General features: G+C 53.4%; 2 protein-coding genes across 2 annotated transcripts; one reads left to right on the forward strand and one right to left on the reverse strand.

The window, feature by feature from the left end:
- On the forward strand, positions 159-7,322 carry CPNE6 (copine 6). Its single transcript, XM_013966858.2, has 17 exons — positions 159-1,004; positions 2,278-2,449; positions 2,877-3,056; positions 3,416-3,490; positions 3,650-3,724; positions 3,843-3,926; positions 4,017-4,106; positions 4,459-4,563; positions 4,793-4,879; positions 5,123-5,182; positions 5,444-5,577; positions 5,653-5,707; positions 5,798-5,849; positions 6,180-6,313; positions 6,401-6,637; positions 6,841-7,015; positions 7,116-7,322. The coding sequence occupies exons 2-16, from the start codon at positions 2,282-2,284 to the stop codon at positions 6,976-6,978; spliced, it is 1,674 nt and encodes a 557-aa protein (XP_013822312.2). The 5' UTR covers positions 159-1,004; positions 2,278-2,281; the 3' UTR covers positions 6,979-7,015; positions 7,116-7,322.
- On the reverse strand, positions 9,245-23,210 carry NRL (neural retina leucine zipper). Its single transcript, XM_018054615.1, is given in 4 exon segments — positions 9,245-10,358; positions 10,361-10,652; positions 11,580-11,987; positions 23,010-23,210. Coding segments are annotated over 3 exon segments (711 nt in total). The 5' UTR covers positions 11,961-11,987; positions 23,010-23,210; the 3' UTR covers positions 9,245-10,320.

Raw genomic sequence — 23,271 nt, forward strand, 5'->3', positions numbered from 1 at the left:
CACCATGTTCCCAAATGTCTTCATGTGCGGCATCCAGACAATTGCTCCTTTCCCCTGGCCTCACTAGGGAATGACTAATGTCTTGTTTGCTCAAGATCTGTGCGTGGCAGGGCCCCTCCCACAGGATGTGGCCATACGGGCTGAATCTCCGGGTTGGGGGTGAGTTACGGGCACTAGGAAGATGCCTCCGGAGTCAGTCCAGCATATCTCCACACTGGGAAGCCCCTGACCGAGATGTGACACTGTGTGCTATTTAGCAATTGTGTCCGTTTCCTTGTCTCCCTGTTAAAAGGTGGAACTTTTGATTCTAAAAGCTATGAGGATCAGCATGATATGCAATGGTCTTTAAGGCACACGTGAAGATCTCCATTCTGTTGTATTCAGGTTGGTGGGCGTGGATGAGGGTATGTGTGTGTGTGACAAGTATAGCCCCGTGTTCTTCTGTATGTGACTGCAAATGTCCTTAACAAATGTGATATGGAGAGCGACGTGAGACCGGGTGTGTCTCCCTGTGTGCATCCCCAAGGCTGAAACTGTCATGATGTCGTGGTGAGTTTATGTGCTGGCACCTGTTTGTGTCAAGACTGTGTGTCAGCCTGTGAGTCGTGGGTGCGTATGTCTCCATCGCTTCCCGGCGTGAATGTGTGTGTGTGTGCATGCACCACCGCAATGTGCGCCTCTCTGTGATGCTGGGTGTGGGTGTGGCAGGAGAGGAAGATGTATGTCACTGTGTCTGCGGGGGTCCTGCCTCTGAGCCACCCTCAGCCCGCCCTCCTCCCCTGGCTCCATGGCTCCCTCCCAAGCAGTGGCCCTGCCCCCCTTCTCCCTCCCAACCGGTCTGTGCAAGGGGGGGAGCTGGTGCTTCGGCCCCCCCACCCCTCCCCATCCAGGCCCCATAAATAGCAGCAGAGCCGGAGCCGGAGCCGGCGCCAGCGGCTGGAGCAGCAAGGGAGTCAGGGCCAGGGCCAGACAGCCGGAGAGAGGAGCCCCCGACTAGAGCCCAGGTGAGCCCACCCTTCATCCCTCGCCCAGCCCCAGCCCAGCCCAAGCCTGGCCCAGTCTCCATAACAACATCGCCCCCAGCCTCCAAAGAGGTCTCCAGTCCTGCCCAATACCCTCACCATCACATGCTCCTGCCCGACTCAGGGGATCTGTGAGAACTGGGAGACTTGTGGCTAGAAGGCAGAGCCCACCCCCGCCAACCCAGACCCTCCCTCACGTATCCAAAAGGGCACACACTGTGGGGAGGGGGTACCCAGCCAGGGAAGGATCCCAGTTCTGAGGGACGTACAGGAACTGTCACAGCCTCCTGAAGACAGACACCTGACTAGGGGATAGACACGGGGTGGGGGCATCCAGACACACCAACGCACACTCGCCGGGGAAGCACAACACGAGATCAGACAGCCTCACCCTGAGAAGTGGACAGACACAGAGAGACGGATGGACCGGCCGTGAACTCGGGCCAGCGTACCCCTGCATGCTGCTGCCCGAAGCTCGGTACCACTGTTGGGGGAGGGTGGCATGCGTGCATCCCACGGGCAGCATGGAGGGGGCCGAGGCTCCCCAAAAATCCTGTCGCTAAGAGACAGCACCAGTGCTGCCAAGAAGTGTGAGAACAGGGGAGTGGGGAGGAAAGCCAGTGTTGTCATCGTGGGAGGCACTGCCAGGAACCTAGAGAAGCTCTCAGCAGGGCCGAGCTCTGCTGCTCACTCTGCAAGCCCACCACCCCTCCCTTTCCATCAGCCAACCAGAAGGTGAGTCGGGGGAGGTGGATGGGGACAGCCCTGCAGGGCACCTTCCAACCTGTCTCCTCCTGCCCACAGCAGCCTCCGTTCCTGGCCATCCCCTTCAGACTTGCCGGGGCCCCTCCACTCCCCTCCCCACCCCCTTGCCCCAGTTCAGCTTCCTCAAGCCAAGACTGAGTGCAGCGCTGGCTCAAACATCAGTCAGGAAATAGCAGAAGGTGCTGATGTAGCAGAAAATGTGGATCAATCGATTGCCTAGGAACCAAGGCTGCCGGGAACCCCCAAGCCCTCTCCAGCCCCATCCATGCCTACAAGGCCAGCAGGGGTGACAAGAGCACTCACTGGGCTGTGCAGGAGTGAGAGGCTCAGAGCTCAGGGGAAGCCAAGTGAGGTCAGGGGGAAGAAGGTCCATGAGATGCCAGGGCCTCAGGAAGCAGGGTAAGGGGGTGGGGCCCAGGCTCCCAGAGGCAGACCCCTCCTCCGGCAGGCATCCCCCTTCCAGCGGCCAGTGTCTGCTCTGTCCCCACAGAGACATGTCCGACCCAGAGATGGCCTGGGTGCCCGAGCCCCCAGCCATGACGCTGGGGGCCTCGAGAGTGGAGCTGCGGGTGTCCTGCCACGGCCTCCTCGACCGAGACACACTCACCAAGCCCCACCCCTGTGTGCTGCTCAAGCTCCACTCCGACGAGCAGTGGGTGGAGGTGAGAGTGGCTGGCCTCTCCTTCACGGACCTCGGGACTGAAAGGAAGGAGGCTGGGTGGGGGCAGCCCCAGGGGATGGTCAGGACCCTCAGGGGCCTCTTCCAGTCTGTGTGGGTAACCCTAAAGATGCGGTGCCATCGTTACACATGCAAAGCATTTCACATGGGCCAAAGCTCATAGGGTCCTATGGGGTCCTGAGATGGCCCGCAAAGGCAGTGGCACTGCTTCCAAATATGAGAGCCCCTGAGGGCTGATGGTCCTAGGGGCAGGCAGCACCCTAAGCTCGGGGTTCAGCCCAGGGAGGGAGGAGCCAGTCTCTGGGGCACAGGAACCTGAGGAAAGCTGGCAAGACCGGGGCGAGGGGCGGGGGTCCAGGACAGAGCAAAGCAGCCCAGGTTCCCAGAGGTGGGCTCCCCTCCTGCCACAGGTGGAGCGCACAGAGGTGCTGCGCTCCTGCTCCAGCCCCGTCTTCTCCCGGGTGCTGGCCCTGGAGTACTTCTTCGAGGAGAAGCAGCCCCTGCAGTTTCACGTGTTTGACGCCGAGGATGGATCCACCAGTCCCCGCAACGACACCTTCCTCGGCTCCACTGAGTGCACCTTGGGGCAGGTTTGCATTCCCACCCCCACCCCCACGGTTCTGCCTCCGGAAGCCAGAAGAAGACAGAGTAAGCTGCAGAGTTAGTTCAGTCGGCGGGGGGTGGGGGTGGGGGTTGGATCCCATCTCCGCCATCCGCCCGTTGTGCAGCCTTGGGCTAGACATCTAACCTCTCTGAGTCTTAGTTTCCTCATCTAAACAATGAGCGGTCTCAGTGCGGTCTCTTAGGGTTGCTATGGAAATTAAGTCCAATTCTAGCCCAAGTGCAGCCCCTGTGAGTGACCAAAGGGCGCGTATTACCCTGTCCCTTGCGCCCTGGCCAAAGCAGGTGGGGGTGTCACAGCTGGGTCTCCCTCTACCTCCATCCCCAGATCGTGTCACAAACCAAGGTCACTAAGCCTCTGCTACTGAAGAATGGGAAGAACGCGGGCAAGTCCACCATCACGGTAGGCAAGGTCACTGGTACTCACCGTTGGGCAGGGCATTCAACACCCCTGCAGGGACAACCATGGTGCCATCCTGCCCCCAGGGCTGGCCCCCACCTAAGGGAAAGGGCTTTGTGGGGGTGGCGTGGGGGAATCCTGCCACTTGTATCCCCCTTGCAGATTGTGGCCGAAGAGGTGTCTGGCACCAACGACTACGTGCAGCTCACCTTCAGAGCCCACAAGCTGGACAACAAGGTTGGAACCCCAGAGTTTAGGCCCCCATCTCCACTGTTAGGTAGTCTAGCCCTCGGGGTTAGGCGCCCCCCTTTCAGACCTCACCAGGCTCAGGGGCCCTTTCCCCCCGTGTCTCCAGGACCTGTTCAGCAAGTCTGACCCTTTCATGGAGATCTATAAGACCAATGGGGACCAGAGCGACCAGCTGGTCTGGAGAACGGAGGTGGGTGCCCGAGGCTGTGGGGAAGGCAGGAGGAAGGGCAGAGTAGGTGAGCCTAGACCAGGGATGACCAGCTCTCTGTGCCTCTCCAAGGTGGTGAAGAACAATCTGAACCCCAGCTGGGAGCCGTTCCGTCTGTCCCTGCACTCCCTGTGCAGCTGTGATGTCCACCGGCCTCTCAAGGTGAGGCCCCACGAGTTAGGGCAGCCTGGCAGAGCATCCAGCCCCTGCCCGAGACCATCCACCTGAGGGTGCAGGCCCCTCTCTCTCCCCCTTACCCGCTGTGGTATAAAGAACCAGTCACAGCTCAATGTTCCTGTATCAGTGTTCCTTCTATCAGAGGCCAAGTCCCAACCAGACTGAGCCAAAGGATGAAGTTCACAAGGGGCTTCTCTGGACAGGTTGAGGACATCTGTTTGGGCCTAGTGACTGTCAGGGCCCTACTTCCCTGAGTCTCTCCTCCTGCCCCCACTGAACCACTGCAAAGCCTCTCTGATCCTGACCAGCCCCTCCTCCTTTCCCCTTGCATTTTCAGTTCCTGGTGTATGACTATGACTCCAGCGGGAAGCATGACTTCATTGGCGAGTTCACCAGCACCTTCCAGGAGATGCAGGAAGGAACAGCAAACCCTGGGCAGGAGGTACTGCAAAGACTGCCCCCCCCCTCAAGAATCTCACCAGGATCCCTGGGAAAATCCTAAAGGAGATGCCGAAGAGCCCCTCACATGCGATAGGAGGTGGAGAGGGTGGGAAACTCAGGGCTCAGCCTAAGGACTGAGCCATGAGGGTTCTGCTCTGGGAGGCTCCACTGCAAGGGGGAAGAAAGGTGCCATGATGAGACCCTGGGCTTGTGGGGTATGTGGGGTTTAGATGCAGTGGGACTGTATCAACCCCAAGTACCGGGACAAGAAGAAGAATTACAAGAGCTCAGGGACCGTAGTGCTGGCCCAGTGCACGGTAAGTCCCAGTGCCCATCTCAAGCCCTTTCCCACCCCCTACAACCCCCATGGCAACCTCAGATTCAGCCTTGCCCTCGTTACAAAGAGCATTTCCCTGCTTCTGGGAACTGAGAACCCTCGTCCTATCTACCACCAACTTGAGCCTCAAAAACTCCGGCCCCTCCATTTCCCCTGCAGAAGCCCCACCCAGCTCCCTCCTCAAGGGCCCAGCATTCCACCTTATCTGCCCTCTCCCCACCAGGTGGAGAAGGTGCACACCTTCCTGGATTACATCATGGGGGGCTGCCAGATCAGCTTCACGGTAAAGGCCTGGGGGCGGGGACGCAGCCGAGGGGGAAGGGCCAGGCCCTAGTGAGCAGAGGAGCCCAGAATCCACACTGCCCTTACTTGGACCTCTCATGAGCCTTGGCGTGGTCAGCTTGTTCCCCTCCCCCGACTCCAAGACAAGGCTACCTGGGGGCTTGCTCTGATTCACCTTAGTCCTCCCTGCAGACGCCAGCTCTGGCCTAGCCTCCTTGGTGGCTCTCATGGATGCAGCATATCCTCTCCCCATCTCCACCAGGTGGCAATCGACTTCACGGCCTCCAACGGGGACCCAAGGAGCAGCCAGTCCCTGCACTGCCTGAGCCCCCGCCAGCCCAACCACTACCTGCAGGCTCTGCGTGCAGTGGGAGGCATCTGCCAGGACTATGACAGGTAGCAGGAGATGGGGTGGGGGATGGGCAGGGATGTCTTGCCCGATGGGCCCCCATAGCCTTTTCTTCTCCCCAGTGACAAGCGGTTCCCAGCGTTTGGCTTTGGAGCTCGCATCCCACCCAACTTCGAGGTAGGCTGGGCAAGGGTAGGAGAGGAGATGCTGGGAGACTCAGACAAGAAGGAAAAACATCCCCTGGCTGGCCTCACCTTCCCCTCACAGGTGTCCCATGACTTTGCTATCAACTTTGACCCAGAAAATCCTGAATGTGAAGGTAAGAGAGGAGACTCCCACCAGCCCCGCCTCCCTTCATACAGCTTGCTGCCCACTCCTGTGCACCCCATGCAGGAGCACAGAGTCCATTCCCATGGGCCCCGCTCCCTGCCCCTTCATGCTTCCAGTGTCTGCCTGCATTTGGTAAGACTTTCAGCCCCTGACCAGATATCTGCCCACCCAACTCTACCAGCACCTGAACCATCCGACTCTCCTGCTTAGTGCGGATCATGGTGGCAGGGCAGTCCTGAGACAAGGAAATGCCTCCTTACTGTAGGGAGTCTGGAAGAGCTCCCTGCTAATCTCTGCCCTCTTACCTCTTTGCCCACAGAGATCTCAGGGGTCATTGCCTCCTACCGCCGTTGCCTGCCCCAGATCCAGCTCTATGGCCCCACCAATGTGGCCCCCATCATCAACCGCGTGGCGGGGCCAGCTCAGCGGGAGCAGAGCACTGGCCAAGCCACGGTTAGGTGTCCTGCGGGTGGAGCCGGGGGTGGCGGGTGGGCGCCAAGGCCGCAGAGCTGACCCTTCCCCCACTCTGTCTGGCCTCAGAAGTACTCGGTGCTGCTGGTGCTCACGGACGGTGTGGTGAGCGACATGGCTGAGACCCGCACCGCCATTGTGCGCGCCTCCCGCCTGCCCATGTCCATCATCATCGTGGGCGTGGGCAATGCCGACTTCTCTGACATGAGGCTCCTGGATGGAGACGACGGTACCTTGCGTTGCCCCCGAGGGGTGCCCGCGGCTCGCGACATCGTCCAGTTCGTGCCGTTCCGGGACTTCAAGGATGTGAGTGCCCGGAGCCCCCTCCCGGCTGAAGGGCTCCTCAGTTCCTCCTGCCCTCCAGATCAGACCCATCTCTCCCACCTGATTGATGTCCCACGAAAGACGTGGGAATCCAGGTGGCCACCCGAAGCTCCGCCCCTCACCTGAGCCCCGCCTTCCCTCACTCTACCTCCCCTAACCACTTCCTCACCCCAACCCCGACCCAGGCCTCACCCTCTGCGCTAGCGAAGTGTGTCCTGGCCGAGGTGCCCCGGCAGGTGGTGGAGTACTATGCCAGCCAGGGCATCAGCCCCGGGGCTCCCAGGCCCTCCACGCCAGCCACGACCCCCAGCCCTAGCCCATGACTGCCGACTACCTGACGGACACGCCCTCAGTCTTTCAGTGAGTCCTGGGACACTAGAGGGTAGGGCTTGGTGGAGTCCATCTGGGCTGGGTGTGTGGTGTAGAAGAGGGTGCTTATGACTATCCCACTCTCCCCCAGGTGCCTGTTCTGACCCTTGTGACTCAAGAGACCGTGCCTCTCCCTCTTGGACCAGGTGTGCCCTCTGGGTGCCGGAAGTGAGTGGTGAGCCCCACCCCATCTCTTCAGGCCCCAGAACCCTCAGCCTCATGTCCCCTCAGTGATGCTCTTCAGTGATCCTGACTTTCTGGCCATTAATAAAGGGAAGCACTCCTAGCACCTCAGCCTGTACCCATCATGTGTCAGATGCCCATTGGGCCATCCATAGCACCCTACACACACCATTAAGGAATGGGGACCAGCACCTTTTGAACTCTGAGCCAGAGATCCCCAGGCAGTCTGGTATCTGCAGTTTCACCCCAACTATGTGTCAGTGAGATCTGAGGAGTGCCTACCCTCACCTCCCAACCTTGGGGTGGGTTGTGGGGGTGGGGTGGGGTGGTAGCCCAGGCTCCCTGGTGGTTAATTACCAGACATGGAAGGGTAATAAGGGGCTGTCAAAGGGGTAAGTCGATGCCCTCTTAAGCTGTCTCCAGAGAATCCTAGCTGAGCCCCCCAGGGGCTGAACTCCAGCCCCCACACAGCTGTGGGGCGGGCTATGAAGGGGGGAGTAGAGGACTGAAGGAGGGAAGCAGGTCTGCTAGTGAAGCCTGATTTTCCTGGTGCATGAATGTGTGTGTGTGTGTGTTCATGAACTGCATAGGCCTTTAGTGGTTCAGAAGTCCAGCTGTATACATTTTTTGTTGTTGTTGTGCCTCGAGGTTTGTGGGATCTTAGTTCCAGAGATTGAACCCAGACCCCCACAGTGAAAGCTCTGAGTTCTAACCACTGAACCGCCAGGGAATTCCCTGTGTACTCTTTATAATATGGACAACAAACATTGCCATTTAGCACGTGTGAAGCTTTGTGTTTAGTGCTTTAAATGTGTTCACTCTCACTAGGTAGTTACCATTATCTTCCCCATTTTCCTGACAAAGCAAATGAGGCTTGACTGAAGCTTACCTATGGTCAATGAAGAACTAATAGGCCTAGAACTTGAGTCTAGGCCCATAAGAATAAAGGGTCCACACTTAATCATAAATGTGCAACTTCCATTTGCGGTGTACCCACGTGACCCACTTGTGACCCCAGGGTGTGCAAACATGGCCCAATTATGTGTATGGGAGTAGATGTCTATGGATGGGCGTCTCTGCCCTTACGTGTGTCATGGAGGGCCTCAGCTAGTTAAAGAAGGCGGGCAAGAATGGTGGTGGGTCTAGATCACAGCTGTAGAGAACACATGAGGATCCAGGGGATAGCCAGAGTGACAGGAGAAGAGCTGGGCTCCTAGAAGGACCTTCCCTGCGCCAGCCTCTCCCTTCAAGGATGCCAGTGGAAGGGGATGGAGGAGGAGGTGCTCAGGGTGCCATAAGCCACTCATAGAGGAGACAGCGCCCAAGCGGGTGACCAGTGGTCAGTGGTGGGAAATAAGAAGAGAAAGAAAATTCTGGTGGAGATGGAGGAGAGGACTCTCATCACAGGCTCCTGAGTGGAGGAGGGATGAGCTGGGCTAGAACTAGAGGACGGGAGGAGGGAACAAGAACAGGGATGGGAAGAGACAGCTGGGGAGGGGGCGAATAGAGGGGGCAGAAAGGAAGAGAGACATATGGGAGCTTCTTCCCCCATACCCAGCTGCTTCTCTCCATTTATTATATGTCCCTTAGAGGACCTACCACTGCTGCTAAGGTAACTGCTCCCAGTCCAATGCCTCTCCTCTACCCAGAGCCCCGCCCACTCTCTGTAGGCTGCTGAACTCAAGGGCTGGGTTACCATGGCAACTGTGAGCCATCAGGATAGCCCCAGGCAGGCCTGGCTGGGTCACTACTGTTCTTGGGCTTCTATGCAGTGGAGGTGGGAGCGGGAGGTTCCATCTGGCCCAATCCCCGCCCCCCACCCCCATTTCAATTGGGCCTTAGAACTGTGATGCTCCACTCAGGCCTGGTGGGGGCTATCCAATCTCTTTCCCCACACCACACTTTGTATCTCTCTCTCTCATTCTCTCTCTCTCTCTCACACACACACATATGCACACACACACTTACATAGGCCTGGAGCAAGGACATAGAATAAACACTTCTTAAATTGCAAGAACATCTAGCCAATAGCATACGGTTGTGCCTAGACTTCAAGTTTAATTCACAAAAGCTGCATTCTTTCAGCTCCTTGACAGGCTGGGGACAGTCTCACCTCAGCCCTCAGAGAGGCGAAAGGGAGCAGGGGCAACCTATGCAGGTCTGGAGGCCAAGGCAGCATGGAGGGAGCAACCCAGAACCAGTGCACGGTCTCATCCAGGGCCTAGGCTGCAGTCAGGAAGCTGGAACAGGGCAGGAAGTCCCTTTAATGAGGCTGAGTTGAGGGATTCTCGGGGAGACCCCTGGGGCTTCCACACTACGGAAAGGCCAGAACTGGAAAGGTGTCAGAAGTCATCCAGTCAAGTGAGCATTAGATGAAGTCATCAAAACCCAGGGAGCCAGTGATTTGCTCAAGGTGCCAGAGGTATCCTGTGGCAGAGCTGAGACTAGCACCCAGGTTTTCAGACTCCTGCTCAGGGTCCTCTCCCAGCCCACACCTACCACCCCTGGAGCTCCTCTGATCTTTGCTGCTCTAGACCTTGGAGGCCATGGGGTTAGCTAGGACAAAAGCCTCTTGAATCAAGTTTCTGGTCTGTCTTGATAATGGAAATTGAAATCTTGAAAATGCAGTTGTCCTAAAATGGGGAGGTTACAAGCCCTGGAATGAAAACATAGCCTCATTGCTAATTACCACCTTACTGCACTACAGGTTGAAAGCCTTGAATTAAAATCTATACTGATCTGGGAGCAGCAGGACTCCCTCACCTCCCATTCACTGTACGTCATCCACACCTCCTTGCGGCCCGCCCCCTACACAATGCCTGGCACTGACCCCCGCAGATTTCAGTGACCCGGTCCTATAGAGTGGGGCAGAAAGTGAAGGGTTTCTGTGCACGTCCTGCGTGAGGGAAGGGGACCCCTCTCCCAGGAAATGACCAGCATCTAACCTCAGAGCATGCCTTGAGGGTCCAGGAAGTTTGGGGATACTTGTGTGGTCATCCAAAGGAGTGTCTGGCACCAGAAGGCGTTCAGTAGCCATCTAGTGAATGGCACAGGCGCCTCCGGGGTGGTGCACACCACCCGCCCACCTACTCCACCACTCGGTGGCCAGCGGCTCAGAGGAAGAGGTGGGCGTGGCCTCTGGCCCCAGGCCGCTTGGGGCCAGCAGTTCACAGCGAGCCTTGTAGAGGTCGCGTTCCCTAGCCAGGCGGGCCACTTCGGCCCGCAGCGCGTCCAGCTGGGTGGCCAGGCGGGCGCGCTCCGCCTCCAGCCCCCGCCGCTGTTGCAGTCGCTTGGAGCGACAGGCCTGCGCGTACCCGCGGTTCTTCAGCGTGCGGCGCCTCTGCTTCAGCCGCAGCGCCTCGTCGCGCCCGCAGCCCCGCAGCTGTCGGTTTAGCTCTCGCACAGACATCGACACCAGCGCCGCGTCGGAAAACCGCTCCGCCAGCTGCAGAGAGAACCGGCGGGTCGCGGGTGAGCACAGGCTCCCGGCTGGCTCCCGCCTGGCTCCCAGCTCCGGTGGCCCCGCCCACCTGGCCCCGCCCCCGGCTCCCAACTTTACCTGAACATGCGCCTTCCCCTGAATCTGTCCTGCAGCCTAGATCCTGTTCCAGGTCCCAACACGCTCTCCACTGCCCTCCACCATCAGCAAGGGTCTTCGACCCCTTTGGGTGGTCCCCGCGTTTCCCACCCACCTTCGGGCAAGCCAATCGCGCGCCGGAACCCCACACCGCCTTTGCCTTTGCGCGGTCTTGAGCGGGGCTCCTGGCCTATGTGTGTCCCAGGGCAGACAAACCCTGCCCCTCCAACACGCCTCGCTCCCCTGTCCTCCAACACACCTCGCTCCTCAACCCTGTGACCCTCAAAGGATTTGGATTATGTCTTAATGCCCTCAACGCCCCCATCTGTCTATGATTAATAGGATGAGTCCCAATCCTTCCTGAGAAGACTGGGGGCTGGGGAAGTCTTAAAAAGGCCAACTTCATTCTGGTTCCTACAGTTTCAACTCCACTCCATTCCACGCACAACGGTTTCCCGGTTTCCACAAACTCAGTATCTATATACCTGCCCGTAATCAATCATTCCTGATGCCCTTTAACTCTCAACTCTCCCCTTTCAGTTGGTCCTCTTCTAACCTTGTCTTCTCCCTCTTCCTCCTGGTTAAGCCCACTCATTTCTCCCTATTGGGGGGTGGGGGTGGGGGGCGCAGAACAATGGTTTTCTTTATCTGATATCTTCTAAAGGTACTTCCCTTCTCCTGTCCTTTGTTCCTTTCCCAAACTGGTAAGCCTCTCCAGGGACTCTCCTTCCTCTCTGGGCTGGCCTCCCTTCTCACCCTGCCCCCCCCCCCCCAACCCTCTCACTGACCACTCACCTGGGCATGCTGGGCTCCTGTCTCCTCTGGACTCCCTGGGTAGTAGGCATGGGGCCCTTCAACAGGGACTGGGCTCTGACCCTGCAGCAGCTCCACAGCCTCCTCAGGACTTAGCCCCAGCGCCTCCCCAGCCCCCAGCTGCTGCTGCAGGGTGGCCAGCCAGTACAGCTCCTCCAGGCCTGGCCGGGTGCCCTCGGTGGCCCCCACCATGCCTGGCTCACTGAAGGTGGGTGAAGGAGGCACTGAGCTGTAGGGTGTGGAGCCCAGCGAGGCTGTCGAGGGGCCAGATCGCCCCTCTGAGGGTTCCCGCTTTACCTCAAACTTCATCAAGTCAAAGTCATTGACATATTCCATGGCCAGGGGACTGGGAGGCAGTGCCATTCTGGGGCTGGATTAGGAGGGGTGCACCTGCAAAGAAGAGGACAGGTTCGGAGCACCTGGAGACTTCCTGCCAGTCTCCTCCCCCAAAGCCCAAGTGCCATGGAGACAGAATTCTGGAAAGCTGGGGTGATGGCACAGTCTGTTCCCTGCATAGTCGCCTCCAGGCTGAGATACAACTTCTTAGGTGGCAGGGGCTCCTGACCAGGGGCCAAGCTGCTTAAAGCCTGAGTGAGAAAGGGGATAGCACGGCCTCCAGCCTGCTGGTGCCTCTGGGATCTATGAAAAACAAGAAGAATATGGCAGCACTCCCAACTCTAGTGCTGGGACATGCTGAACGTCTCTGTCATCTCAAGAGGCATCATTTCATTTCCAAGCAATTAAAAAAATGTTGCTTAATTAACTGTGACAGAGAATGTGTATATTTTAGGGCAATGGCAAGGCACATATGCTGTGGATGTTAATATAGCTGGATCACATGCTGTAATACCTCTCTCTCTCAGAACACCCAGGCCAACGCCTTGCATGTAGAAGACCCTCAGTGCACATTCATTCTATGGATTAATCAACGAGCAAGAGACTCTTCAAGGAAAAAAGGTCCCAGAATCAATTCTAAAAAGATCAGGACAGAGTGGTAACCATCTTTCCTCAAGGCCAATCTCTCCAAGGAAAACCAACCGAGATTAGTTTTCCTCCTTCCATCCAGGACCTAAGACATGTGAACTTGAACAGGTCACCTTCCCTTTCTGACCCTAGTTTCCCCTTCTGTTCAAGGAAGGTAGTTAGACTTTAACAATTCTCAAAGACTGTTCTGCAAAACATGAAGTCTGAGAAATAGCCAAGGAGGGGGTCTATGCTCAGATCATTTTGAGAAATGCTACCTCCAATCCTCACCTCTTGCAGGTTCACAGAGCACAAGCAACATAGTCACCTGAGAAGTCCTTCAGTAAGCCATCTGCTCAACTTCAACAGAGTTGAACCCAGGAACTTGTGTCACCCAGGAACCCTCCTCTCTGTTATCAACCACAGAGCATGTGCCCACTTGAGGCACCTCTGGCTAGGTGACCTTGGAGAGACTTCCCAGCCTGGAAGTCCCAAGCTTGAGCCCAACTCCCAGTTCTAACAGCCCCAGGAGGGACAAAGCAGGGACTTCCCTATAGCTCAAACAATAAAGAATCTGCCTGCAATGCAGGAGACCAGGGTTCAATCCCTGGGTCAGGAAGATCCTCTGGAGAAGGGAATGGCAATCCACTCCAGTATTCTTGCCTGGAGAATTCTATGCACAGAGTAGCCATGGGGTTGCAGTGTCGGACACGACTGAGCAACTAACACACACAGCCCCAGGGTTTAGAGTTTGGCTCCATCTTCATGCCTCAAACCTAGATAGCTGCTTTCCAACCACATCTCAGGCCCCCAGGTTCTGCCCAGAGAGGCAGGAGGAAGGACAAGGCCTCTCTCTTTTCCTGTCCCAGGTGTTGCCATATCTAGTGAGCTCCTCACCCTTGAAGGGTAGAGGGGATGGGAACAAAAACACACATTGAAGGAATTGATCTTTGACAGGGAGAAGGTGAGAGAGAGAGAGGTGTCCAGACAGAGTTGGATGAAAAGATAAGTGAGGAGGGCTGTTTTTCTTTCTGACGTGATAGCAGTGAGGGACCTAAAGCCAGTTGAGGTGGGAGTAGAGCAGGGGGCAGAAATGTGAAGATTCCTGAAAACAGAAAACAAAAAGCCCTACAAAAAGCCGATAGCAGGTGTTGGAGGAGGGGGCTCTAGGTGAGAGGCCTGGCACCCAAGGGAGGCCTCAGACATACTCACTTTAGGAGTGGCAGAGATGATTGGTCAAATGTCAGAGCCAGGCAGGCACAGCTTCCCCAGAGAATGGAGGCCCCATTGAGCAGGGCCTGGCACCTCTGTGCCCACTGGGCACTCTTAAAGGGCCAGCTCTCTTAGGTCATCCATGGTTCTCAGGCCTCCAGCCAATGAGGTGAGGGGATCATTTGCATATCTCATTGACCTGGGAGGTTGCAGGAAATGAGAGGACAAGTCTGCCTGGTCTCAAAGAAGGGAAGGGGGCATCTTCCCCAGCAAAGTATATCACAGATGGTCCTACTCACTGTTCCCCGTTCCCCAGTACAGAGTGCTACGTTGGCCCCCATCGGCACCCTCATGTTGACATAACCCTCAGCCCTTGGTGACTGAAAGCCTGGGACTGGAAAAGAGGGCCAGACAAGCTTCCAGCACCCTTAGCCTCCAAGGCTCCGCCATGCCTTGTGGGCGTTTTAGGGGAGTATGAATTCTTCCAAGCCCACTCTCACCTGGCCTGTTGAATCTGTTTCCTGTTTTCAGGAATCCTTACATTTCTGCCGCCTACCTCATCCCCACCTCATGCCCCTCACAGTTATGGCATCAGAAAGATAAACAACCTTCCAGGACCTGCCTAATCTATTCTCGGCCTCTCTCATTGCTGCGGACCCAGCCCCAGGACAGGCAGCTTGGGAGCAGGAGCAGAGGGGAAATGAGGAACCCTGCTCCTTCTTTCCTTCCAGGCCACCTCGGGACACTGAAATCCAATCACCACCAATCCATCCAAGGCACTTTTGAAACTGCCCTCATTTGCCCTCTGCTTCCCCTCACCTTTTCCTTGTGTGTGTCTCTGAACCTCTCTCTTCCTCTCTCACTCCTCCTGGTTCCCAGATGGCTGGGGGGTGACCTACATTTTCAGCCTAATCCCCTAACACCTCTTAGAGCTATCATCCCCGAGTAGAAGTTGGAACAGGGATACTAGGTATTAGCCAAGGAGATGTTTAAACCTGTCTGAAGCTGTTTAAATAGAGTCTGTACTAGAATAGAACTCCAGGAGTTAAAGGCTATTCTCTACTTTCTAAGGACATCCAAACACTCCCATGGGGTTAACAGGTCTTCTCTCCCCACCCAAAGAGACACCTGGGTGTCCATCGGCCCCAAGGATCGTCAATTATAAAAATTAACTGGGTCCCAGCCTTTGGAGTTAGGTGAAGAGCTGATGGATTCAGATGATCTAAGACAGCGGTTCTCAGACTGGGGCCCCCAGATCAGCAGCACCATCTGGGAACTTGTTAAAAAATGCAAGTTCTCTGCAATCACCTCAAACTTACTAAATCAGACACTTTGGGGATGGGACCCCAAAACTCTGTGTTTTTATAAGTCCTCCAGGTTATTTTGATGAACACTAAAGTAGAACCCCTGGTCTACAGAATACCTGTAGTCAACTCAGCTTTCTTTGGGGCCTGTGTGTATGTGTGTGGGTGGGTGGGTGGGGGTGGTCTCTCCTGTCTCTCTCTCTGCTGCTGCTGCTGCTGCTAAGTCGCTACGCATATATAAAAACACCTCCATCAGAGGACTCCTGTCTTTCCACACTCGGCCTCCATTTTATGGAGCAGAAGCCGTTGCCATCATTCAAGTGGTGTGATGGCCTGGATCTAGTGTTATTTTTACAAAAAAACAAACAAACAAAACCCAAGGCCTGGGAACAAGGCCACAAAATGGGAATGGGAACGATGGAGACTAGATACTCCATACATATGCCCATGGAATGTGGTTCTAAGGTAAATCCACAGGAAAGAGGCCTCAGAATTTCCCTGGTGAAGAAGAAATAGCAAGTGTTGACTGCAGCCCCTTTCACAGGCCTGGTCTGGTCTAGCCAGACACTTGCCCCCCAGCAGCTGTCAGGTCTGCACTGATCCTCTTGTTTACTGGAGCGCTCAGAGGAGAGGTGGGAGGGCTAAGCCTCTAACGGGCTAAAGGAGTCAGACTAAACAAGCTCAGGCAAGTTGAGCCACTCGGGGCTCAGACCAGGCGCCACTGACCAGGGAAAGGAGTCTGGGGGGTGAGGGCTGGGCCAGGGGAAAGGACTAAGGGCACAGAGAGAAGAACCTGCAGTAGCCAGTGAGGACCCACAAGGTGCTTCATGGGTTTTCTTGGCAGGAGGGAGACCCATGCTGAGACTGTCTGGCTCAAGGACAAGCAGGGACAGGGAAATGGAGATGAGAAAGATGAAACCAGGTGGACTCTGGGAAGGACAAAACAGAGGAAGGGAGGCAGGAAGACTTAGCTAAGGAGGCAGTAAGTATAGACTTGGGCGAGAGGACAGAACAAGTCGGGGGCTCCCCAGCAATCTGGATTGAAGGAGACAGAGGAACATGGGCACAAAGCAGAGATGGGCCTTCGAAGGGCCATGGGGAATTAAAAGAGAGAAGAAAGTTTTCAAGAGGGGATCAAGAGGGAGTAAGAGGTGATGGGAACAAGGGGCTAGAAGAGTAAAAGTGGCAGAAGAAGGGAGAGAGGAAGGTAAGACTGGCAACCAAGAACTAGAAACAAATACATAACAGGCAAATAGATGACCAGGCCACAGAAAAAGAGCAGTGGACCTAGGAACTAAAGGTAAAAGGATACAGACAGAGGGATGCCAGACCATGCGGAGGGAGGCCAGGCAGGCAAAGGTCCTGGAGGAGAGCGGTAGGGAGCAAAGAGGAAGGAGAGGAAGGGAGACAGAGCTGTAATCTGGGATTCCCTTCCCATCTCCTCTGTCCTGCACCCCCGTTTTTGCAGTCCTGTACAACCTGTACAATCTAGATCATCAGTAATGGATCCAAATCCTCAGACCTCTTCTTGGTTTACCTCTCGTACATTCATTCGACAAATATTGATTAAACACCTACTCTGCACCAAACAATGTGCTGGGCACTAGGGACACTCAGTAAATCAGGCCATCTCCAGCCCCGTCTTTGTGGAGCTTACAGCCTGATGAACCAGGGAAATGTGAATTTATTGCCCTTGGGCCCAGGTAGGAATAGCCCCTGCCCTGGGCCCTGTGTTTTGGAAGGCTTCTCTCTGGCCCTCTTCTGGCTATGTCCCTTGCAGTGAGGAGTCCAGGCCTCCCCTGCCCATACCCCAAGCACCTTCCGGACTATACTCCACATATTTAGGAATTCTCTGTGCAAAGGGCCCCAAGCCCATTTCTAGGGCCCACATGGACCTCTTTCCTGGGTTTGCCCTCCCAAGGGTAGATCACACTACTCACATACACATTCCTAGACCCAGGGGGTGGCCAAGGAGTGGCTGTTGGCAGGAGACTGTGGACGGAATTGGGCTGTGTAGACAGGAAGGTCCACATGATGCAAAGGAGTCCCCTTGTGGTAGAAGATGGTGTCAGAGGTGGGAAAAGAAGTGGATCCAAAGAGATGCCTTCCCCCACGACACCACATTCTGCTGTGGAATCCTGAGAATTCCAAACAAAATCCAAATTTGAATTCAAATTCGAACCAAATTCCAGACCATTGTGTGTGTATTTGTCAAGGTAGAAGAATAGAATATATTTTGTTTAATAGTTGTTAGCTTGTTTAAGTCATACATTTCAAATGCTTAGAGCCTTTAGTTAGGGATGGGCCTACGTAAAAATAATTCATTATAGGAAGATGGGTACTGTGCAAGAGAAGGGCAGGGACCTATGAAACTTTATTTCATGGGAACCTAATCTAATGTGGGGGCAGGGGAGGCAGTGGCATTACAGCAACAACTAGCTTAAGGAAGTCACATTAAACTGAGACTAGTCAGGGGAGTAAAAAGGGACTGTGTCTGGAGGGGTAGAGAAGACGGGGATTCCAAGTCACAGGAATAATCTATGCAAGGGTCTGGGCAGGGAAGAGGTAGACACATGCATGAAATTGAAAAAAAAAAATGCATGAAACTGAAAAACAAAACCACTGTAGCCAAAAAGCAAAGTGGGAAGAATGGAGATAGGTGAGGGTGGGGCTGGATCATGCAGAGACTTGTAGGCCAAGTTTAGGACATGGACTTTAAAAAGAACGTGCTAAAAATAAATAAATAAATAAATAAATAAGTGTCCAACTCTTTGCGACCCTATGAACTGTAGCCCACCAGGCTCCTCTGTTCATGGGATTCTCCAGGCGAGAATACTGTAGTGGGTTGCCATTTCCTCCTCCAGGGGATCTTCCCAACCCAGGGATCGAACTCACGTCTCCTGCAGCTCCTGCATTGCAGGTGGATTCTTTACCTCTGAGCCACTGGGGACGCCCTTAAGAACAATGAGAAGCTACTAAAGGATTTCCAGCAAAGATGTGGAATGATCAGGTAGTGTTTGAAAAGATCACTTCAGATCTACTGTGAAGGATGGCCAAAATGGAATCAAGAGTCAGATTAGGGGGTTAATGCAGTATCCAAGTTGAGTTGGGGGGATATCTTAAGCTGGAAAAAAAAAAAAAAAACTCTGAGATGGAAACTTGTGTACAGGTGGTTTGATGGGAAGATTTTCAGAGTCTGTGAGGGAAGCAGCATTGGATAGAGATAAGAGTTGAAGAGCATTATGGCTGAAACAGAGGCTTCAGCTGACCCTATAGGAGCTCTGGAGCTAGGATGAAACTTCAGAGTGCCCTCAATTGAAAGAAAGGGGCTGGGACTCTGGACCCCTGAACCAATCAGTCATTGGACACAGGCTGCCCCAGGAAAGAAGCATGCACATTTGGCAAGACAGCTCCCTTCAGCCATAGGTGGTACCCAGGGAAGTGCTCAGCTCTTCACTATCAGCACCCAACACTCAGCATCTGGGACAGGATCCTGAAGGATCTGGGCAGCATGCCACAGCACCCACCACGGGGGATCTGTGAGACATCCAAGAGGAGACCCAGAGGGCCCTGGGGAGCAGAAAATGCAGAGTAAGACAAGGCTGGTCACACCCTGCACCTGTTACTAAATGCAAGTTTGCATACCCCATGAAGCACAGTGAGGCCCAACCAAAATGTGGGAGTTTGGAGCAGAGAAAGGTTTGCTGCAGGGCCAAGCAAGGAGAAAGTGTGGCTCGTGCTCAGAAACCCCAGTGGGTTTCTGGAAGAAGATTTTATAGACAAAATCTGGGGTAGGGGCCTTAGGGTGTGTGAATTTTTTCTTCTGACTGCTTGCTGGTGAGGTAACAGGGCTGTGTTCCAGGGATCTTGTGCTCAGCCTGAAGTTACCATTCTCCACCTGGATGGACAAGCTTAAGGAGATAATGAAGGACAGGGAAGCCTGCCTGCTGCAGTTTATGGGATCACAAAGAGTTGACATGCCTTAGCAACTGAATAACAACCTGGGTGGGGGCCTCAGTTGCTGCAGAAGAACTCAAAGATATTTTTATGTATATCCCTTGAGGTTGTTTGCTTGTGTTGTTGAGTTGACTATGCCAAAGCCTTTGACTGTGTGGATCACAATAAACTGTGGAAAATTCTTAAAGAGATGGGAATACCAGACCACCTGACCTGCCTCTTGAGAAATCTGTATGCAGCTCAGGAAGCAACAGTTAGAACTGTACATGGAACAACAGACTGGTTCCAAATTGGGAAAGAAGTACATCAAGGCTGTATATTGTCACCCTGCTTATTTAACTTATATGCAGAGTACATCATGAGAAACGCTGGGCTGGATGAAGCACAAGCTGGAATCAAGATTGCAGGGAGAAATATCAATAACCCCAGATATGCAGATGATACCACCCTTATGGCAGAAAGTGAAGAGGAACCAAAAAGCCTCTTGATGAAAGTGAAAGAGGAGAGTGAAAAAGTTGGCTTAAAACTCAACATTCAGAAAACTAAGATCATTGCATCTGGTTCCATCACTTCATGGCAAATAGATGGGGAAACAGTGGAAACAGTGACAGACTTTATTTTGGGGGGCTCCCGAGTCACTGCAGATGGTGACTGCAGCCATGAAATTATAAGATGTTTACTCCTTGGAAGAAAAGTTATGACCAACCTAGACAGCATATTGGAAAGCAGAGACATTACTTTGCCAACAAAGGTCTGGCTAGTCAAAGCTATGGTTTTTCCAGTAGTTATGTATGGATGTGAAAGTTGGACTAAAGAATTGATGCTTTTGAACTGTGGTGTTGGAGAGTCTTTTGGACTTCAAGGAGATCCAGTCAGTCCATCCTAAAGGAAATCAGTCCTGAATATTCATTGGAAGGACTGATGCTGAAGCTGAAACTCCAATGCTTTGGCCACCTGATGCAAAGAACTGACTCATTTGAAAAGACCCTGATGCTGGGAAAGATTGAAGGCAAGAGAAGGGAATGACAGAGGATGATGGCATCACTGACTCAGTGGACATAAGTTTGAGTAAACTCCAGGAGTTGGTGATGGACAGGGAGGCCTGGAGTGCCACAGTCCATGGGGTCGCTAAGAGTCAGACACAACTGAACAACTGAACTGAACTAAATTGATATACCTTGAGGAGGAATCAGGACCCTGCTTTATAGCCACACTATCCTTTCTGAACTGCTCCTCCTCTGTTTCTGCATTATCTCTCCTCCCTGATTAGTAACTGTTTGAATCTGCCCTTCAGTACTCAGGGAAGGTCTAGGAAGCTGAAGCCTTTTTCCTCCAAATAAGAAACGGGGGACACAAAAAGGATTTGTACCTGGGAGGGTCCCACAGGATCCCACTCAGTTTCAATAAGTGCCATGATTCTAAAGTGGGGTTCTGGGCCACACTCCTAGTATCTGCTGCAGAGGTTCTGTGAGACATCCATGGGGTGAACCAGAGGGCCCTGGGGAGCAGAAAATGCAGACCAAGCCAAGGCTTGCCCTGCCCCCTGGTGGTGTTCCTCTGACACTGGCCCACCTGGTGGGTCAGGCTAAAAGAAGGGCCCGGGGTTACAGAGATACAAAAACAACTATAATAAAATACAATTAATTCAAAGATATAGGTATCCACACAGTATAGAGCTAACACAGCATATAGGAGAGAAGACAGCAAGTAAGGAGCGGGAGGTGATACCACTGGTTAAACAGAAGCCAGATTATGACAGACATCAGTTGTCATGTGGTAGGAAGCCTTCAGGGAATTTTAAGCCTAAGAATGCTATGATCTCATTTTTTTTTCCTTAATGATAAATCAGAGACAATATAGAATTGCAGGGAAAAAAAACCCAACTTGGTAATTAGAGTCAGAAAAACTTGGATTAAAAAAAAACAAAAAGAAAAACTTGGATTCAGATTCTATTTCTCCTGCTGATCAGCTGTGTGACTTTGAAAAAAATGGCTTAAACTCTAAGCCTCAGTGGCCACATCGATAAAACAGAGTTGTTGTGAAATGGAATGAGTCTGTGTATGTAAAAAACTTTCCGAATGGTTCAGCAGTGAAGAATCTGCCTGCCAGAGCAGGAGACCCGGGAGATGCAGGTTCCATCTCTGGACCGGGAAGGTCCCCTGGAGGAGATGGCAACCCACTCCAGTATTCTCGCCTGGGAAATCCCATGGACAGAGGAACCTGGCGGGCTACAGTCCCTGGGGTCGCAAAGAGTCAGACACGACTGAGCACGTACACACACGTGTGTAAAACTGCTGGTTCAGAGCCTGGCACCTGGGAGCCATACAATAAACATTATCCTTTTCTCTTAATTTTCCAAAGTGAACTTACGGGCAAAGTTTGGAGAAGAAATTAGTGGGAGGGAGAGGGAGTGGCATTTGGAGATGTGGGAGGCCAAGCAGGTGCCTAAAGCCAAGTGAGACATAAACCTTGAACCACGGCAAAGGTCAAGTGGGCAGACACTGATTTGAGAGCTAATTGTGAAGTACAAATCCAAAGGTCCTGGTGTCTGATTGGCTGTGGAAGATAAGGAAGGAAGAGTCCAGACTGATTCAGGTTCCTCTGGGGCAGCTGGCTAGAGAGTGGTTCCATTTGCTGATAGCGAACCATGAGAGCAGAAGAGATGATGACCTATTGATATCAAGCTAGGCTCCGTGGGGCTCCTAGGTGCAAAGACTTTCTGTGTCCCCCATTTCTTTGATTATAGGAAACAGCCCTCATTCAGCCTCCATGACCTTCCCTGAGTTCCAATGGACAGATTCAAGCAGTTGTTAACTAGGGAAGGGAAGAGACACAAGACCAGGGAGACACAGTTAAGGGCAACTATGGGGCAAGGTCCTGTTTCCCTAGCAACTGATATACATAATAATATCCTTGAGTTATTTTGCAAATTCTGAAAATTTTCCAGGTGAGAGAAGTTATCAAATGATGGTATGCTATCCACAAGCATGTACCAGTTGGATCTGAAGGTTGATGATGCTGATTCCTACTTACTTCACCACCAAGCCATCAGAAGAACGTCCACAAATTGATTATGCTCTCTTCGAACAATTATTATAAAATTTCTCACCATCTTCTCCAAGTTGGGACACACAGTTTTAAGGGCATTAACCCACTGTAGCCTCCTTTGCCTGGCAAAGTAATAAAGTTAATTATTTTCTTCTTCACCCAAAACTCTGTCGCCAAGATTAGATCTGGCACCAGTGTACAGACAAGCTGGGCTTTCAGCATCACTTTGAAAGGTTGGTTGTGATGCCACCAGTGTGCACATCTTTAGGCCAGAGAGCAGACACAAAGAGGCAGTTGATTGCAGTGGAGTGGCTAAGACAGAGTTTGGATGTAGGGACTGGAAGAAATTGTCCCAAATACATACACATGAGGTTGAGTCCAGGATGCAGCCTGGGTGGAAGGGATGAGGGTCAGTAGCAAGCCCAAGGCTGGAGACCAGCTCCCCTTTCTCAGCACAGAACTCTGAGAAATCAGAGAATCAGGATTGTTTCTGTTACAGATAGCAGAAATCCTCTTACAATTAGCTTGAGCAAGAGAAAACATTTATTGATTCCTAACCCTCGAATCAGGAATCTGTTGCTCTCTATCCCTCGGCCTGTTTCCTCTAGGCTGGCTTCCATCTCAGGCAGTTTCCTCCTTTGCAGGGCCAAGCCGACACCCAGCAGCATCAGGCTTAGGTTCTCCCAGCCCAGCAACCCCAGCAGATAGGGAGCCCATTTTGAAAGCTGACAAAAAAGCCTGAGAGAGAGAGACATCACCCCATTCCTGAATATTTCCACTGGCTATGGCCAGAGGAAGGAACACACAATTTGGCCAAGCTCAGAGCCCACCCCCAAGAGGCCTACAGGACCACACAGTTTGAGGAGGTGGTTCCCCAAAGGAACATCAGTGTGCTATTAACAGAAATAAGGAATGGATGCTGGCTTACCATAGCCATGTTGAGTTTGAGGTGATATGGCATTTGGGATAATACCCAGGGCCTCAAGCTGAAGACAGATGTCTGGATGGAGACATAACTTGAGAAATTACCGGAGGACTTTATGGTTGGTTGGGGCAGATGCGTTCTTCAGGGGAATGTGGAGGGAATGATCAGTCCAGGGCCCCAAAGAAGAGATTCTGGGGTGGAGAGACATTAGGGCAGAGAAGAATCCTCATCTCCGGGAGAAGAAACGGCTTTGGGAGCTCCTGAT

This window comes from Capra hircus, chromosome 10 (assembly GCF_001704415.2).
Source record: "Capra hircus breed San Clemente chromosome 10, ASM170441v1, whole genome shotgun sequence".
Lineage (NCBI taxonomy): Eukaryota > Metazoa > Chordata > Mammalia > Artiodactyla > Bovidae > Capra > Capra hircus.

Excerpts from the sequence above, each read along its gene's own strand:
- CPNE6 (XM_013966858.2), top strand. The coding sequence starts at position 2,282 with ATGTCCGACCCAGAGATGGCCTGGGTGCCCGAGCCCCCAGCCATGACG. Across the intron at positions 3,491-3,649 it reads CGGGCAAGTCCACCATCACG|ATTGTGGCCGAAGAGGTGTC; the intron begins GTAGGCAAGGTC and ends TCCCCCTTGCAG. Across the intron at positions 6,314-6,400 it reads AGAGCACTGGCCAAGCCACG|AAGTACTCGGTGCTGCTGGT; the intron begins GTTAGGTGTCCT and ends GTCTGGCCTCAG.